This window comes from Macrobrachium nipponense, chromosome 5, assembly GCF_015104395.2.
Source record: "Macrobrachium nipponense isolate FS-2020 chromosome 5, ASM1510439v2, whole genome shotgun sequence".
Taxonomy (NCBI): Eukaryota; Metazoa; Arthropoda; class Malacostraca; order Decapoda; family Palaemonidae; genus Macrobrachium; species Macrobrachium nipponense.
This window is the reverse complement of record NC_061107.1, coordinates 109550231-109568265: the sequence shown is the minus strand read 5'-3', so window position 1 is coordinate 109568265 and position 18035 is coordinate 109550231. Positions and strand designations below refer to the sequence as shown.

The 18035-nt window shown below is 41.0% G+C and overlaps 1 protein-coding gene across 8 annotated transcripts in view; it reads left to right on the top strand.

Moving 5' to 3' along the window:
• LOC135215582 (SRSF protein kinase 1-like) overlaps positions 1–18035 on the top strand; it is a 335971-nt gene that overhangs the window by 226518 nt on the left and 91418 nt on the right. For 7 of the 8 annotated variants that reach the window (XM_064250448.1, XM_064250445.1, XM_064250447.1 and 4 more), the window contains one exon: positions 14696–14804. In XM_064250448.1, the coding sequence (XP_064106518.1) occupies positions 14696–14804 (109 nt within the window). Of the gene's footprint in view, positions 178–14695; positions 14805–18035 lie in introns of all 8 variants that reach the window. The other variant, XM_064250449.1, reaches the window with a different exon arrangement.

Genomic DNA, 18035 nt, shown 5'->3' with positions numbered 1-18035 from the left:
CGCAGGAAATCGAAGACTGGGAGAAGGAATTATTACAGGTGCTGGATGACAATGCAGCATCAGCTTCCAATTCAACAAGTACAACCCCAGATGGCCGTCGACCAAGTCTTTTGCACCGATTAAAAGCACTTTCCACCAAGAAAAAATCATATGATAAAAATAGTGAATATGGGATAGGTAAGACCTACATACATATAGAATAGAGGCTCAGTAATTTTTATGCAAATTCTGTTGTTATTATTTTAAGTTCAGTAGTAATTTTATATTTAACATTCAGGTTAAGATAGAATTAACAGTTTTGACTGACTGCACACACACATTCTTTCTTGATAATGTTAAATGCAGACTTATGCAAATGAATATGATGAATGGATATCGTGAGTGTAACACTTATCCTAGTCAATAGTTCACACTTACATTTTGTATCTCATTTATGGTGATAAAACCATGGTAGGCAGGGGGTAAACACAGGTAGACTACCGAATTGTTATTAACAAAAAAAAAAAAGGGAGTTGAATTTTTTTTTCTCAGTTTTATATGATAAAAATAGTGAATATGGGATAGGTAAGACTACATAGAATAGAAGCTCAGTAATTTTTATGCAAATTCTGTTGTTTTTATTTTAAGTTCAATAGTAATTTTACATTTAACATTCAGGTTAAGATAGAATTCACATTTTTGACTGACTGCACACTTTCTTGATAATGTTAAATGCAATACTATTAATTTTACTTTTAAGGTTAAGGTAGACATATAGTCTTGGCTGAACACACACACACACACACACACACACACACACACACACACACACACACACACACACACACACACACACACACACACACACACACACACCATTTCCTGTATCTCAACTTGTATATCTGTAACAGCCCATTTAACTTATGCAAATGAATATGGTGAATGGATATGGTGAGTGTAACACTTATCCTAGTCAATAGTTCACACTTACTCATTTTGTATCTCATTTATGGTGGTAAAACCATGGTAGGCAGGGGGTAAACACAGGTAGGCTACCAAATTGTGTTATTAACCAAAAAAAAGGGGTTGAATTTTTTTTCAGTTTATGCATGCAGTATTGTTTACAAATTGAGGGAAATTTAGATAATGGCCTTGTACATATTTGTGTGTGTGTGTGGAAAATGCAATTATATATGTATCTACCTTTTCCCTCATGTACACACACACACACACACACACACACACACACACACACACACACACACACACACCATACAAAGTTAAAGATTAAGAGGTGAATTACCTGTTGGAAACATTTATGCTAGGTAAAGAAAAACATGGTTGCTTGCCCTTTTTAGACGTTGTTAGATGCGAACATTTTCAGTGTAGATTTAGTAGTTATAGAAAAGCAACAAATAATATAACTTGAGTACTACAGTATTTTTCAGGACATCATATTGATGTCAAAATATCTGTATTCTCTTCATTGTCCCTGCAAGTAGTTCCTGTTGTCAGTCTTGAATTCCTAGGTAATGAGACACAAAACATTAGGAAAATAGGTAGGGATTCTCACTATGCTCATATTTGGGATACTTGCTGCAAAAAAATCTGAGGACATTTTCATATTAAAATCAACATCATGATATGATAAAATTACTTGTGAACACCCATATTTGCTGTATTTTATTAGCTTTTGAATCAGTCAAATCAGTTTTGAAAATATCTTATAAAAGTCAGCATATTTCAAAATGAATACTATGTAGATAGAACTGGCCAAAGAATAGTATCTGTTTTGTGGACCTAAGTGATTGCTTACTTTCATGGTAGTATTATTATAAGAAGTAAAAGTATTGTGTCATGGAAAATTTTAGGAAGTTTGTTTGGTAAAGTGGTGAGCTCACATTTAAGACATAGCCTTCATTATATTGGTAGAGTTCAGCAATGAAGGAGGTGTTTTTGAACCTTCACTCCCAATTGGTAAATTTTGTCATCTTTCTCCAATTACTTATAGCTAATTTGTGTATGGAGTTTTTTGAGAGATTATATGTGGAAAAATTACCTGATGATCTTAGACCAGTTGTATGGGTATGATATGTGGATGATATTTTCATTATATGCAAATCTGATGAAGAATGTTTCAACAAATTTTTGTTGCATTTGAATGAATTCTTTAAATTTTATTGATACAGAAAGAACACATGTACTTGCATTCATTTTTACTCACTTATCATGATGTCAAGATGAAAAGTAATGTACTTACCAATCTATTTTTATGAGCATATTGTGTGTGTGTGTGATCTATGTTTTTAGATAAAGAGTTAAGGCTTTCCAATTTCAAGTTTTCATAAATTATCCCAAATGTTTTATAGAAAATTGTCGTTTTAGAGCTAGAAGTATATATTGTCAGCCAAGGGAAAGACCTGAACAGCTGTCATTTCAAAAATCATTTTCACTCCCTTTCAACAAGGAGCTTAAAGATATTTTGCAAAAATTGAATATACGTATAAAGAAAAACGCTTTTACAATGTTGTATTCTGGTACCCAAAAAGAGTTGGAAGAATAATCATAAAAAAACCTGTAAAATTGTCCAAAGATATTGGTGTTTATGACATTGGTGCTTGGATTTTGATTCTTGTTATACAGTATCGGCAAAAGTGGTAGTTGGTTTGTGAATGCAAAAATGAATATATTTCAGCATGTAAATTTGGGAATAATTATAGCCCTGTAGCTTGACATGCCTGGGAAAGGGATCATAGAATAAATGTTAAAAGTGGTAAAATTGTGTTTAAATGCGCTAACAGATCCACCAGAAGATGTACTGAAGGTGCCCACATTATGTAAACAATACCTTTGATGGAAACTTGGGCATTGTTGAAAATAATAATATTATAAGCCAAGAATGTGTAAATGTCCGGGTATAATAATTTTAGAAATATATCTTGCCAGTTAAATTCTTGTTGGCTCCTTAGGGGAAAACTCCATGTTTCTTCCTCCAAGAAGATCTTAAAGAATTCTAGAATTGACAAGGGCCCAGCAACCTGGTTAGCAGTTTTTACTTCTTGTTAAAAACCATAGTGTATTAAAAATTTATATGTACAAAGCTTAGAACTTTCGTCCAACTGCTGTGGACTTGAGTTGGTAAATGACATTCGAGGGTGTAATTGTACTGATTTTATTATAAAAAGGATCACCCAAAGAAAGGATGAGGTTAGTACAACTAAGATGTTTACATTTCTCATACTATAACAATCTCTCACCAAGTCAACCCCCTTTCGGTGAGATAATACGAGATACTGTACAACAGAAACTCATCAACAGTAACATTAATGATATATCGTAAATGCTGGCGTATAATGCGACCTTTTAACTTTAAAAAATCTCTCCAAAAGTGGGGGTCGTCTTATACACGGAATGTAAAAAGCAAACCATAATTCCTGCCAATATTTTCAATGATACGCTAACCACTAAGTGTCGGCTAACCACTAAGTGTCAGTAGTTTCGTCAATAGTTAACTGCCGTCACAACTATCAAACACTGTAAACAATACATCTGTAATAATGTTAAAAATCATAGGTAATTCAAGTGAATCACTAGCGACACAACTATATTAATACTACCAGAAGGATTTTTTGGGATCATTTCAATACCGTGGGATCTTTGAGATAAAATTAAAAACCAAAATTACACGTCTTGGTGGCTGTACCTTGTTCTTTGATTTTCTCTTAATTATAAAACCAGAAAAAGTAGTATTTTTGGTATGGTAATACTTACTCATAAATTTCCATTATTGGTCATTACCTGTTTTCAAAACCTAGCCCCCACCCATCTTGTCAACTGATTTCCAGCTCTGTTATTATTATTATTTTTGTTTATTTATTTTTTTGGGGGGTCTATCACAGTCCTCCAATTCGACTAGGTGGTATTTATAGTGTGGGGTTCCAGGTTGCATCCTGCCTCCTTAGGATTCCATTACTTTTCTTACTTGTGTGCTCTGTTTCTAGGATCACACTCTTCAGCATGAGTCCTGGAGCTACTTCAGCCTCTAGTTTTTCTAGATTCCCTTTCAGGGATCTTGGGATCGTGCCTTGTGTTCCTATGATTATGGGTACAATTTCCACTGGCATATCCCATATCCTTCTTATTTCTATTTTCAGGTCGTGATACTTATCCATTTTTTCCCTTTCTTTCTCTTCAACTCTGGTGTCCCATGGTATTGTGACATCAATGAATGATACTTTCTTCTTGATTTTGTCAATCAACTTCACGTCTGGTCTATTTGCACGTATCACCCTATCTGTTCTGATACCTTAGTCCCACAGGATCTTTGCCTGTGGGATTATTATTATTATTATTATTATTATTATTATTATTATTATTATTATTATTTAGAAGATGAAACTTATTCATATGGAACAAGTCCACAGGAGCCATTGACATGATATTCAAGCTTCCAAAGAAAGGGATTTTGACGTAAGGAAAAATCTATTTCTGGGCGATTGGCTCGTGTCGCCAGCGAAATATCCTTTAATCTATTATTTCTAGGGTAAATGTACTAACACATACCAGAGAATAAATAAAATAAAGAAAAAGGTCAGTATAACTGACTCGCTCACCCTCCAAGAGGGTGTCGGTATGAACACTATGGCGAGTGAGACCACTACCACGAGCCAAATGCCAATAGAATTCTCCCACTACAAAATCCCCCAAGAGGAGAGCCGTCCCACAGAGTGGGCAGCACTTACTACTACTACTCCATCCCATGCTGCCGACTGCTGCGCCTCTGGTGGCCATCCTGAAGTTAGCAGACAATCTTGGCGATGGGATGGGTAGGGCGGGATTTCGCTGGCGACACGAGCCAATCGCCCAGAAATAGATTTTTCCTTACGTCAAAATCCCTTTTCTGGGCTCAGCTCGTGTCGCTGCGCGAAATCGTACCAGAGAAATAGCACAAGATTGTAAACAAAATCAACAAAATAAAAAGAGGTCTCAATTAAAAGATAAAATAAAAGTAAAAGAATATAATTGCTAATAAAGATACATATACACAGTGATACAAAATAGAAATATTGCTTAAATTACACTTAATTCTAATAATATTTCTTAACTTAAGGTAATTTACATATATACAGGAGTAATATGTCATATATGTACCAAAATGGTATCTGTGTAAAGCTATGTATCAAAAAATTCTAGAGCAATTAACATAATAAGTTGAACAAAACAAACTCAACAATAATAATATATAAAGGAATGTATATGACTTAATATACAAAACCCGTAACCATTACAATAAGATGTATCTCCTAAGCATAAAAATAAGGAGATGACATCCAACGAGAATCAATATCACCATCAAATGTGAGTGTCCCTAGCAAAAAAATAAGGGACACCCACCACCACATCATAAAAGCAGCTAAGACACAAGGTGACCGTAAATGAACCAGGCAGGAATAGACGAACTGTTGGGTGAGGCAGGTAGAAAGGAGGACTGGATCTTCTACTAAAGATTAGTTAGAGTCAGGGGAAACTATGTTCCCCGCTGCAACTGCTGAAAATTTCAGAGCTTCCAAGGACTTTAAGTAATGACGTTTGAACACTGTCGGCGATTTCCATCCAGTATACTTTTCAACTCATCGAAGTTCATATGTTGGAAATAGTTAATTGAGGTGGCTACTGCCCTGACATCATGTGCTTTTGGGAAAGAGTCAGGATTGGCTTGTTTAATGAAGTACAGGATTTGTTGCCTGATGCCTTTAATAGATAAAGTGCCACCTTTTTCTCTCTTAAAGAGAGGACCCGATGAGGATGAGGAGGTCCTAGATAGAAAGGCTCGTAAGGCTGAAACTGGGCAAAGAGATACATCTTGTGGAAGGGGTAGTACCTTCCATGGTTCCCACCTCATCAAAGGATCTTCATTCTTAGCTATAAAGCTACGTTCCGGAGAAAAAAGTAGCACTTCCCCTGTGGGAAGGAACTGAATATGATCCGGATCTCTGGATAAAGCCGACAGTTCTGAAATTCTAGCTCCTGAGGCCAAGCTTAATAAAAATAGGGTTTTTCTTAAGAGCATTATAAACGAGCATGTGTCATTATTGGTTTCTGAAGCCAGCTTTAGAACATCGTTTAAGAACCATGATACTGACGTAGGCCTTACAGAAGGTCTAAGTCTAGCACATGCCTTGGGAATAGACGAGAAGTAGGAATCTGTCAAATCTATGTTGAACCCAAATTGAAAAATCTTTTTCAAGGCTGACTTGTTTGTCGTAATTGTGCTAGCTGCTAAGCCTTTTTCAAATAAGGATCTGAAAAAGGATATAGCTGAATTGATTGTCATGATCCTAATATCTGATTCTTTCAGGAAGGTTGCTAACTTTTGACAGCAGCATCATACTGTCTCAAAGTTGAATCTCTTTTATCGGATTCCAAGAAGAGAATATTCTGAGGGTCAATATTCGCATCCCTTTTCGCTGCAAACTTCATGAAATCCATAAAGTTAGGGTTTTTAGAATCCCTGAGGAAGCGAACACAGTCTTCGTTTGTACTGACTGGGAGAGCCTGGGATTGGGGATCCGAAGAGGGCGAAGACCCAGTTCCAGAATGAGAGGGTACCAATTGCTCTTCGGCCAGTCTGGGGCTACTAGAGCCACTTGACCCTTGAATGTCCTGAGTTTGTTTAAGACCTTCATGAGAAGATTCACTGGAGGAAAGACATAAATCTTCTCCCAGTTTGTTCCAGTTTAGAGCCAGGGCGTCCGTGCAATGAGCCAGGGCGTCCGTGGCATAGGCCAGAGGGTCCAGGTTGGGGGCCACATAACACGGGAGTTTGTGGTTCGCTTGAGATGCGAAAGAGATCCACCTGTAGACCTGGAACTCTCTGAAGAATCCATTGGAACGAACTGTTGTCCAGTGACCATTCCGACTCTAGAGGTACTGATCGGGATAGAGCATCTGCTATGACGTTTCTCACTCCAGCTATATGAGTGGAGGAGAGATGCCAACTGAACTTGTCCGCCAGGGAGAGAAGATGGCTATTCATGACATGATTTAGATGACGTGACTTGGAGCCTCCTCTGTTTACACAATGTACTACCACTGCGCTGTCCAGGACTAGCTTTATGTGGGAGTACTTTGGCGGACGTAACCTTTTTAGAGTCAAGAACACTGCCATTGCTTCCAGTACGTTTATATGGAACTGACGGAACTGAGGTGACCACGTTCCTTGAACCTTCTTGAACTGGGAATATCCTCCCCAACCGCTTAATGAAGCGTCTGTGCGGTATGGTGAACCCTGGTGGAGGAAACTGAAGGGGCACTGACACCGACAAGTTCTTGACTTTCGCCCACGGCCGGAGTCGATTCTTTAGAATCAGAGGGACTGAGGATAATTTGTCCCTGGACCTGACATTTGCTCGTGAGCGCCAGATTCTGGTTAGGTCTTTCAGTTTGGCTTTCATTAGGATGTTCCGTCACTGATGCAAACTGGAGAGAACCCAGGATCCTTTCCTGAGATCTTCTTGATGCCAGTTTGTGACTCAGAAATTGCTTGACTGACTTCGCTATTTCCTTCCTTTTGGATGATGGAATCGACAGAGTATGGGAGGATAGATTCCATTGAATGCCTAGCCACTGAAAGTTTGACTCTGGAGTGAGTCTTGACTTGGTCCTGTTTATCTTGAAGCCTAGATATTCCAGGAACTGAATCACTTTCAGTGTTGCTTTGTTGCATTCCTCGACTGTTGAAGCCCAGATCAACCAATCGTCGAGATACGCTACTACCATAACCCCTTGCGATCTGAGTTGTTGAACTACTACTTCCGCCAGCTTCGTAAACACCCTGGGTGCTACGTTGAGCCCGAAAGGAACTACCTTGAAGGAGAATGTCTGGTCTCCTATCTTGAAGCCCAGATACGGACGGAAGTGTCTTGCAATAGGGATATGATAGTAAGCGTCTGTAAGATCGATAGAGGTGGTGACGGCCCCACGGGGAAGTAAGGTCCGCACCTGCGAGATCGTGAGCATCTTGAACTTGTCGCAGCGAATGGCTAAGTTTAAGCGGGACAAGTCTAAGATTACCCTTCTTTTTTGTGAGCCTTTTCTTTGGCACGCTGAACAAGCGTCCTTGAAATTTTAACCTTTTGACTCTCGCTATAGCTCCTTTCTGAAGGAGATCCTCCGCATACTCCGTCAATTTCCTTGGAAGGATGTTGGCGGAAAGGTCTGGATGGGGGTGGGTTCGCTAACCAGCTCCAAGCCCAGGCCTTTGACACAATGCTCTGAGCCCACTTGCTGAAGTTCCACCGGTGGCGAAAGTGAAACAGCCTCCCTCCTACCTGAAATTCCTCATTGGTTCTGGTAGCCTCCTCGGCCTGAAATGTTTTCCCCTATTAAAGGGACCTCCTGATCCTCTCCCACGAAAGGTCGCTTACCTCTGCCTCCCTTACCCGAGCGGTCATACTTCTGTGAAGCTTGACCCTCGAAGACCTGGTTGTAGGCTGGAGAGAGGGCGTAAGAGGTGGAGGGCTGAGGCTGAGGGGAGATAACATAAATCGGCTGCGATTGAGCCTTTGAGGTGGAAGGTTGGGCTGTTTGCACCAAGGGAACAGCCGGAACTTGCTGAGAAAAAGCGTGGCTGCTTTTTCTGGTAGGGCTGGAAACGTCTAGGGTTTTCCTTTGAGCCTTACCCTTACGGCTAGATTCCTGTCGTCTCTTGGCCGTAAGACCCCAACGGTCCTTAAGGCTCTGGTTCAATCTCGTAGCCTCTGACTGAACCTCCTTCACCATCGCTTCTGGAAGAGGTCTGCCTCCCCAGATGCTTGACCGCAAGCAACCTATTCGGCTCGTGCCGAATAGTTGCTTCTTGTAGGACGTTTCCTACAATTCGTCCTAGCAGTGGCAAACTCAAACATATCTGACTGTACCGTTTGAGTCAAAGATTTGGTAAGAAGCTTGAAGAGTGGTTCCGACCCATAGGCAATGGTAGCCACCTCGGTCATAGCCATGGAATTAATGGACCTGGCTAACCGCGATTTGGCATCGAATTCTGCCTGAATCAAAGGCTATCTGGAAGCCTAGGTAGCTTCTCACCAAACTGCTCCATAGCACAGTCCGGTTTGAGTTTGCCAGCTGAGAAGGTGTTAGGTAAGTCTTCCCACAATTCACCGGCTGAAGGAAGTAAAGGAGATGTAGGATCTGCTTCCTTCAAGTTGAGGCATGGGATCCCCCTTCTGGGCTGCTGGAATGGTAGTTGTCGCGATCTTTGTCAGGAAAGGGAGCGGGGATTCGGTACTGTCTCATCCATCGTAAAGATCGTAAACGGACTCTTGAAAGGTTGGATTTTCGTGTTAGAACAATCCATGTCCTCTAGACACTGAGCCATTCTCTCTGAGCCTGGTCACGTGAATAGAGGACTGTCTCCTTTGGTACTTTATCATCCCGGATCATGGCTGAGGCGGTGAGCCTGGCGTAGCCGATGAACGGAGGCTAGGCTAACTTCCGGGTAGAACTCGAAGTCTCAATCCTCCGAGTTCCACATTCCGGGATAGAGATGAGCCCGTCTTGGAAGGGGGCGTATGACGCTACTCTCCAAGGGTTGTTCATTGAGAACGGAGGTAAGAGAGTCATACGGGGGAAGTTGGGCTCCACCTGTGTTGAAAGGTGAGGAGAGGCTAGAGCTTGGCTCAGTCCGGCTATAATGTTGATCCTGAGAGGTAATCCTATCCGACAACCGAGAGATCATTTGTTCCATGCTATTTTTCAGAGACCCAACCAGATCGCCCACCTGTTGTAACAGACCAGCGTTGGAGTCCAAAGCCGGAGCTGCTGCGGAGGTGGAAGGGTGGCCCTGAACTGGAACCAAGGGTAACGGAACTGACGACTCCGCTGGAGTGTGAGATCTCTCCCTGGAGGATTTATTCCTCGAGGACTTAGAGCCGGACCCAGAAGCTTTAGATCTCTCTGCTCCGGGAGTTCCTAGCCGGAGACTTACGAGAAGAGGATGACGCCGAAGCCGTCTTCTTAGACGACGACGACGTCTTTGTCAGGATTTCACTGCTTGAACCCTTGACCTTGGGTCTAACTGAAGCGTCAGGAGAAGTATATAATTCATTACCCGTAAAGCCTTGGAAGGATGGACGGGAGGTTTGCAGGAGTAGAAGAAGCAGTTGCACCCAAGGGTATCCCTTGGGGTCCAACTTACCTACCTCGACCAACAGGTCGTCTACACCTACCATAGGTTCCACATTGATATCAAGCGTCGCGACTTCCGAGGAGATGTCCTGGCCTTGGTCTGTCAACGAGGCAGCCAGCTGTTGCTGGATGAAAGCGATAGTCGGGGGCGGCCGCCTCCCTGCTGGGTCGACGTTAGGCCTGTCGCCTTGCCTCCGGGAAGATTAGTACCGCCAACCTCTTCTCAAGGATGTAGGGCATACCCTTGGCGGCGTTCTTCCCGAAACCGCCGACCCAGGCCCGCAGGGTGCCAGTGCGGTATCCCTCACAGCCGGAGCCTGGAAGAGAGGGTATTGATTAGATTTAAGAATAACTTAAAACTAAAACTAACTTAAAGCGTAACTTAAAATTATAGGGCTATAAGACCCCCTGAATTTTCCTTAAGTTAGAGTGATTAATGTAAAAACTTAAGCACTATAACAAAGGAGGACCAGTTATCGGAGTTGGGATACTTACCCCGTCTAAGAGCTGGCTCACCAGATCGTAACAGATGGTACACGTCTCGTGGTACCAGACCTGGATGTCCCCGTGCGGAGTCGCGCATGGAGCATGGACCGGCGAACTTCGTGTCCACATGGGTCCTGAAGTGTGGCGGCGCATCCCGATGCTCACAGTTGGTGGTCTGTAAGTGAAAAGACACATGAGTATCTTAAAGACTATCCACTTACAGGCTAAAGGACAGAAAGAACTCCGTTGCATGCCGGAGCTCGGAAAAATTTGGGCATAACCCTCCCTTAATCACCTGAATAGGCTATAACCCCGGAGGGATCCGGTGAGACAGGAAGGGAGGGGGGGGGATGGTTTAAGGTACTTAAGATAAACTTAATAGTTTAACATAATAGATCTTAAACCTCAAAAAACTCGAACGTACCGGACTAAGTCCAGTGCGTGGCGGAGTGTTGTAACTCAGCGAGACGGAGTAGTGGCTAGAAGGGACCGACTGTCATGTTCCGGTCCACCCTGCTGGGTGGACTAGCACCTTTCCGGCTGGATGCCAGGTCTCCGGGTGGTAAAGGAGCCCTAGTAAGGTGGGAAAGAGCAAGAGGACATACAGACTCGGGCTAGTAACGGAGCGACGGGGTAGCAAACGGAGGGGGGAAAGGCCAGTCCCCCCCACCTTACCATCCACCGGCCGACCGAGAAGCCGGAGAGGTCGAGTCCAGTCTGGGTCTGTCCCGTCCCTCTACCCCCTCCGCCTGGGGGGAGAGAGGGAGGCAGGCTCGGGTATGCGGAGCGAGCATGGGCAGACCGACCCACCCCCCCCGACTCTATAGAAGAGCGGGAGGGGGGGAATGGTGACTGGACAGGCGTCTGGCTGCCTCGTGATCATGTAGTGACCACGAGGCGATAAGAACAAACAAAAACAACTAAGCCTAGAACATAACCAACTGATCAGAGAGATGCTATCGGGAAGCAAAACCAACCTAAACTGAAGAGCGGTAGCATATAGGCCCAATGGGCCATGACCTAGGCTAAGCAAAGCCAGACGCCTAGCTAACCTAACAAATATCATATAATTAATTCAAATGAATAATAAAATGAAAGAAAGAAAACAATATAGTAGGAGAAAAAATCCAGGAGTGTACGACTAACTCGAAGGCAAGTCTACCAACTCAAAGCTAGCCGAGCCGATACTAAGAGCCGTGGCTAGGGTCTGGATGGAAGGAGCCTACATAAGGTAAAAGACATGCATGCATGACAAAACCGTGTAGACCGTACCCTAAACAAAACGGATAATTAAAATAGAGCGTACATAAGTAAGGGGATGTTCTGGGTATGGGCGACCAGAACGAACCCACCACACGGAGGAGAACCATGCTGCCATGCTTCCGAACCTAGAGTTCGTATTTATACCTAAAAAACGGCAAATACGGGCTCAGGGCCGGAAAAAACCAATTAGCAATAAACACTGAGTACTTAACTTAGCTGCTGCGATGGCTGCACGCTCCATGGTAAATAAATCCAAAGGAAAGGGCACAAAAAACACCGAGTAAAAAAAAGGCACGTGTGAACTGAGTGCGCTAACTGAAAAGGATGGCCACCAGAGGCGCAGCAGTCGGCAGCATGGGATGGAGTAGTAGTAGTAAGTGCTGCCCACTCTGTGGGACGGCTCTCCTCTTGGGGGATTTTGTAGTGGGAGAATTCTATTGGCATTTGGCTCGTGGTAGTGGTCTCACTCGCCATAGTGTTCATACCGACACCCTCTTGGAGGGTGAGCGAGTCAGTTATACTGACCTTTTTCTTTATTTTATTTATTCTCTGGTATGTGTTAGTACATTTACCCTAGAAATAATAGATTAAAGGATATTTCGCGCAGCGACACGAGCTGAGCCCAGAAATATAGTTTTCATTAGGAAGAAGTAAGAGGAGATAAAGGGAAATAAATAAACAAGAGATCTCACATATTAGAAAAGAAAAAAAGAATTAATAGATTATTAAATAAATAAAAATGTATTAAGATGCAAGGAGAATACAGTACAGGCAGTCCCCGGTTAACAGGGGGGGTTTCCGTTCCGGGGGGTGTGCCAATAAACAAAACCCGCCATTAACCAAAACTCAGTGATTTATGGCGTTTGTGGCGCCATAAGCACCCTTATGGCGTCCCTTAAGAATCCTTATGGCGCTATAAGGTGCTTATGTTGCCGATAACCAGAACTCGTCCCGCTATGGCGCCATAAATCACAGATTTTATGGCGCTAGACAAGCGCCATAAAACCTGGTCGCCAATAACTGAGTCCGCCAATAACTGGCGACTGCCTCTGTACTATTAGGGCATCTTTGCTTGAAGTTCCAGTTGCACAAAGTGAACACTTTTGTCAATTTTATGTTACTAATAAAAAGTGTATTGTTTTTTGAATGAACTCCCCTTTGACCAGTGTGTTTGACTGCACCACTCATAAATCCTTAATCTAGCCTTCGGGATTTTAGTAATTTTGTATTATCAGTTTGTATATGCCTCTTTGTTCCTAAAACAAAATGTATTGTTTTCTGTCTAACTTACCTGTGACCATGTGTGGGTGGCTGCTTTTATATCTTTAATCTAACCCATGGGTGTTTTTTAGTTTCTTTAAAGTGAATTGGGCCTTTTGTTAATCCTGTAATGTCCATTTGTACATGCTTACCTGTATTTCTCATTGGTCTGATCAGTCTTGCCTTAAAGTAAAGGGTCGTTTAGACCGAAAAATCTCGGAAGTTCTCGTTTTTCATTTTTCTCCATGGCATTACCTGTATACATCTGGTTTTATATATTCCCTGATCAAGTTATTCATATATATATATATATAGTATATGTGTGTGTGTGTGTGTGTTATATGAAAATTAGTGCTCCCCGTGAAGTTTTTCTGGATTTGCTAGTGCCAAGTCTTAAAAAAAAAAAGTCTTGTATAGCCTTTTATGCCGTACATAGTTCAACAACACTAAAAATGATGGGAATTTAGTGAGAGTTCTGACTTTACTGGACAAGTTTTATGGCAAAAATACTCTTGAGATATTGCAATGATTTGTCTACTCAAGTAAATAATATAAATAGTATGAAAACTATTTTGGAAAGAAAATCAAAATAACATGCCATGTATTAGCTGAAATATCCCACCTTCCAGCCGTGTATTGGCTGTTCCATTCATCTCCCCAAAGTGTCAGACAACAATATTTCATGTTTATTTAGAATATTAGCCTGTATGTGTGATTTACTTGCAAGAAGTTATTAAAATACTTTTGAGTTGCACTGGCAGAAAAAAAAGTATATCTTAATTTAACCAGACCACTGACCTGATTGACAGCTTTCCTTGGGCTGGACCAAAGGGTTAGATATTTTTGTGTGGCTAGGAACCAATTGGTTACTTAGCAGTGGGACCTACAGCTTATATTGGGATCCTAACCACATGATATCGAGAAATGAATTTCTAATTAACAGAAATAAATTCCACTCATTTTGCATTGGCACTACCAAATCGGTAGGCGAGCACGTATTGTCCAATGAGGAACTGGCAGAGCTAGATGTCTGTTTACCTACAGTGAGATAAAGCTATTATAGAAAGCCAATAATGCATTAACGGCCATGTTAACAAGCTTCAACAACTGATTCGGAGACTACTCGTACATAAAAGACTAGGCTTTGTTTACAAGGGAAGAATGCAAATTATTTAAGTTTGTTAATCCTCCCAAAAACTGCATATTGTATGTTGTCAGTCTTATATTACCATCTTATACTCTGTTTTAGTTTCTTAATCCCAATATTTTAATGTTGTAATAAATATTTTTACAAAATATGTTTTTTTACTATAATTTGTAGGGAAAGTTATCTGTTTTAGAAAGAAATTATTTTCTATTTGATTAACCATATGATATTAGGGGAATTTGTCATTTTGCACATTGTAGTTACTTTCTATATCTCGGTGCATTATATCCCATTAACGTTTTCTCTCATTTTTGTTATTTTTATGATTTCTCATTTCACTGATTATATTATTGCTTTATGACTTTTCCATTGCAGGAGGATATCATCCCGTGAAAATAGGCGACCTCTTCTACAACAGATACCATGTGATACGTAAATTAGGTTGGGGGCATTTTTCTACTGTATGGCTATGTTGGGACCTACAGTAAGTGAACATCCTACTTTTCAAGTATATAGTCAAAGAAACCATTTAAACTCTAATTGATTTATTACGTATTCCATTTGGAAGCAAAATAAGTAGTGCATTTTTCATTTTCTTAGTAGGAAAAGTCTTCTGTAGTTTGCTTCCACTGGTTTCAAGTTTCACCAAAAACTCATGGAAAATCAGTGGTTTTGTGGCAGCTTACCACTGCATTATTGCCAAGTTAAAGCCCCCACATCAGGCGTGAGAGATTTTCACTGGTAGTACATAACTTTTAGTGTTGCAGTGAGTTGTATTCTGCTCCGGGTCTGACATGGGCAGAAAGGGTGCTGGTCATGTGTGCTTGTCTGTAGATCAATGGGTTAAAATGCAGGGGCCTGTTCCTTAAGTTTGCATCTGATTTGCGACCTTTAAAGCTTCTAAGTATAGAAACCTCTGAGAAATATTTTGAATTTTTTCAATTTGTTATTCTTCATCAGTATGTGCATCTTTGTGGGAAATTAACTAATATTACTACACTACGACAAGGTTTCCATCTTCTTAGCTCCTTAAGAACTGTCAAAGAAGAGAACAGCAAAATTTCAGTATCTAATGGTGTAAGAATGTCACATATGCCCTCCTGTCGTGGAGTAACATGGACAGTGTAAAATTAATTAAAACTTTGCACATCTATCAGTCTAAATTGTTATACATAGTACTTTCATATATGCACTAATTTATATCAAACAATTTAGTCTGGTACATTATGGAAATTCTCATCATATTGCATGTGGTCAATGTTCTATGTTGTTTAATTAAAACATTCTCATGTTAAAATGAGATTGATGAAAAATTTTAGTTTGTATGTCATTGAACAGTAACGCTATATGGGATATGTGTTTTTTCAACTACTTTTTGTACACATGCCACAAGTGTCATCTTTTATATAGTATATTGTTAATCCTGTTGAGTACTCTTTATAGCATAAGATGCGAATGCACATACTGGAGTTGCATTTGGTATACTAAACAACTGACCGAATAGAATTACGTACAAGGTATGACCTGGGATATCCTTGTGCCTCTCACATCTGTTTCTTAGGCCCTCAGTTTCCTTTTCACAGAAACCCTCTTTTGCTAAGGATTATGTATGATGACTTGCTTTCTTTGTTTAGCAAAGTTTCTGATATATCACAGGTTTCCTCAAGTTTCTGGGTTTTCCTGTATAATTTAGTATCATGATTCTGTAGTGTCCTTTTTAATATTTTTTTGTTCCACATTTCCTGTGTTATTTTATTTATGATATGAAGTGTTTATGTTTAAGACGGGAACTTGTTTCTATGGCGAGTAGGTAGAAATCACCTGTATGTTATATAATTTTGACAAGGCCTGTTGGCGAATTTTTTAAGAGGTGAACATATTCCGGTAGCAAATGCCTTCATCACTATTGTACACCTATGGTCAAAATTGACTGCATTGGATTTCGTTCAGAAATCAGTAACTGGCATCTAACGTGCTGGATATTTGTCTATTATTTTGTAAAATATGACCATAATATGTTTCATAAAAGTGAAAGCTGTCATATATCTCAAAACTGTGTGAAAATATTATGTAGGGATGCACGGAAACCAAACTTTTGGCCAATACCGATACCAACATTTAAAGCTGATACCGATAGCTGTTACTTCCATATTACTGTTATTTAGGAGAGTATATAGTTACTAAAATCATTCTTGTTTTCTGGTTATTGTAAATTAAAGGTTCAAAAGTTGAAAGTTCATATGATAGGGTTATATAAACTGCACGTATCTAATTCCAAGCTGCAGTAGCAGTAGCAGTACAGTAACTCATTACACCATTCACTTGAACCAAACAGGTACTGCACATGTCAAAATACTAGGGTTGTCCGTATAATAAGGTTCCCAAGGAGCTGCAGTAACAAGGAACGCTGTCTGTTACGCGGGATTCGGCGACACTGGCTTGTAGCTTGGTTCCTTCTCTCCCAGTCCCCCCCTCAAAAGCTATGGAGGAGTTATGGAGTTCCATTTGACAACGTCTGTGTGAGAGAGAGAGAGAGTGTAATTGCTCTATGGATAGTTAATGACTGAATTGGTTGTTGGTGGGTTCTGGGCTGTCTGCTGGTACTGTTGATTGTTAGAGTTCTGTGTTTTTAGTGTTTTTTCAGGCAGTCTTGGGTTAGAGCCTGTGACAGCCAGTAGTGTTAGCAGCAGTGTTTTGAAGAGATTTTGGTCAGATAAGTTGTGTTTTGTTGATTTGTTTTTAGTTATTGTTGAGTTGGTGTTGTTTGCCTAGAGTTGTTGTGCCTGTGCTGTTGTCTTTGTTGTTGTTTGATATCTTGGTGTTGTTAGTGGGTGTCTGTGTTGCCTTTTGTTTTGTGTTGTTGTTTTTGTGTTAGTGATTGGTTGTGCAGTGGTCTTTTGTTGTGGTTGCATTCCTTGGTTGTTGTTGTGTTCCTTGTTGGTTTGTTGTGTTGTTGAGTTGTGGTTGTGTTCCTTGTTTGTTGTTGTGTTGTTGAGTTGTGGGGTTGTGGTCCTTGGGTGTTTTGTTGCGTTATGGTACTTGGTTGTTGTTGTTGTTGTGTTGTTGGGTTGTGGCTCTTGGTTTTGGCTTGTGGTTGTTTATATCTCTGTGACCTCGACCAGTGGACAGCACAGGATAGCCCTGGAATATCTGGAGTTGGTAAGTACATATGTTTGGTTTTTTATTTTTTTTTATTGTATAGGTGTAGGTCAATTGTCCTGCTGTATTTTGTTGTGCAAAGAAGAAAGTGTGACTGAGGGTGGGTTTGGCAGCTGGATCGATTAGGTTGATGTGTGGAGGGTTTTGCCACTTGTTTTTTTTCTAACTTGTGATCCCGCCACATTATTTTTTGGCACCCGAACAGGGACTGTTGGTGCGGCAGCTGCAGGGCAATTGGGGTAGTGAGTTGTTTGATTGGTGGAGAAAGTGAGGATGGAAGGGTTGAAGGAGATAGAGAGGCTGAAGGAGGAGCTGAGGTTGGCGAGGGAAGCTAAGGGACGGTTGGAAGTGGAGAATGAGAGGTTGAGGGTAGAGTGTGAGTAGCAGAAGAGGGAGTTAGAGGAAATGAGAGGAATGCTAAGGAGTGCGAAAGTGGAAATGAAAGAAGAGGTGAAAGAAGCGGAAGAGAGAATGGTTGAGAAAATGGATGAAAAATTGGGGGTAATGATGAATGCAGTGCAAGAGATGATGCAGGAAATGATGAAGGGATTCGTGG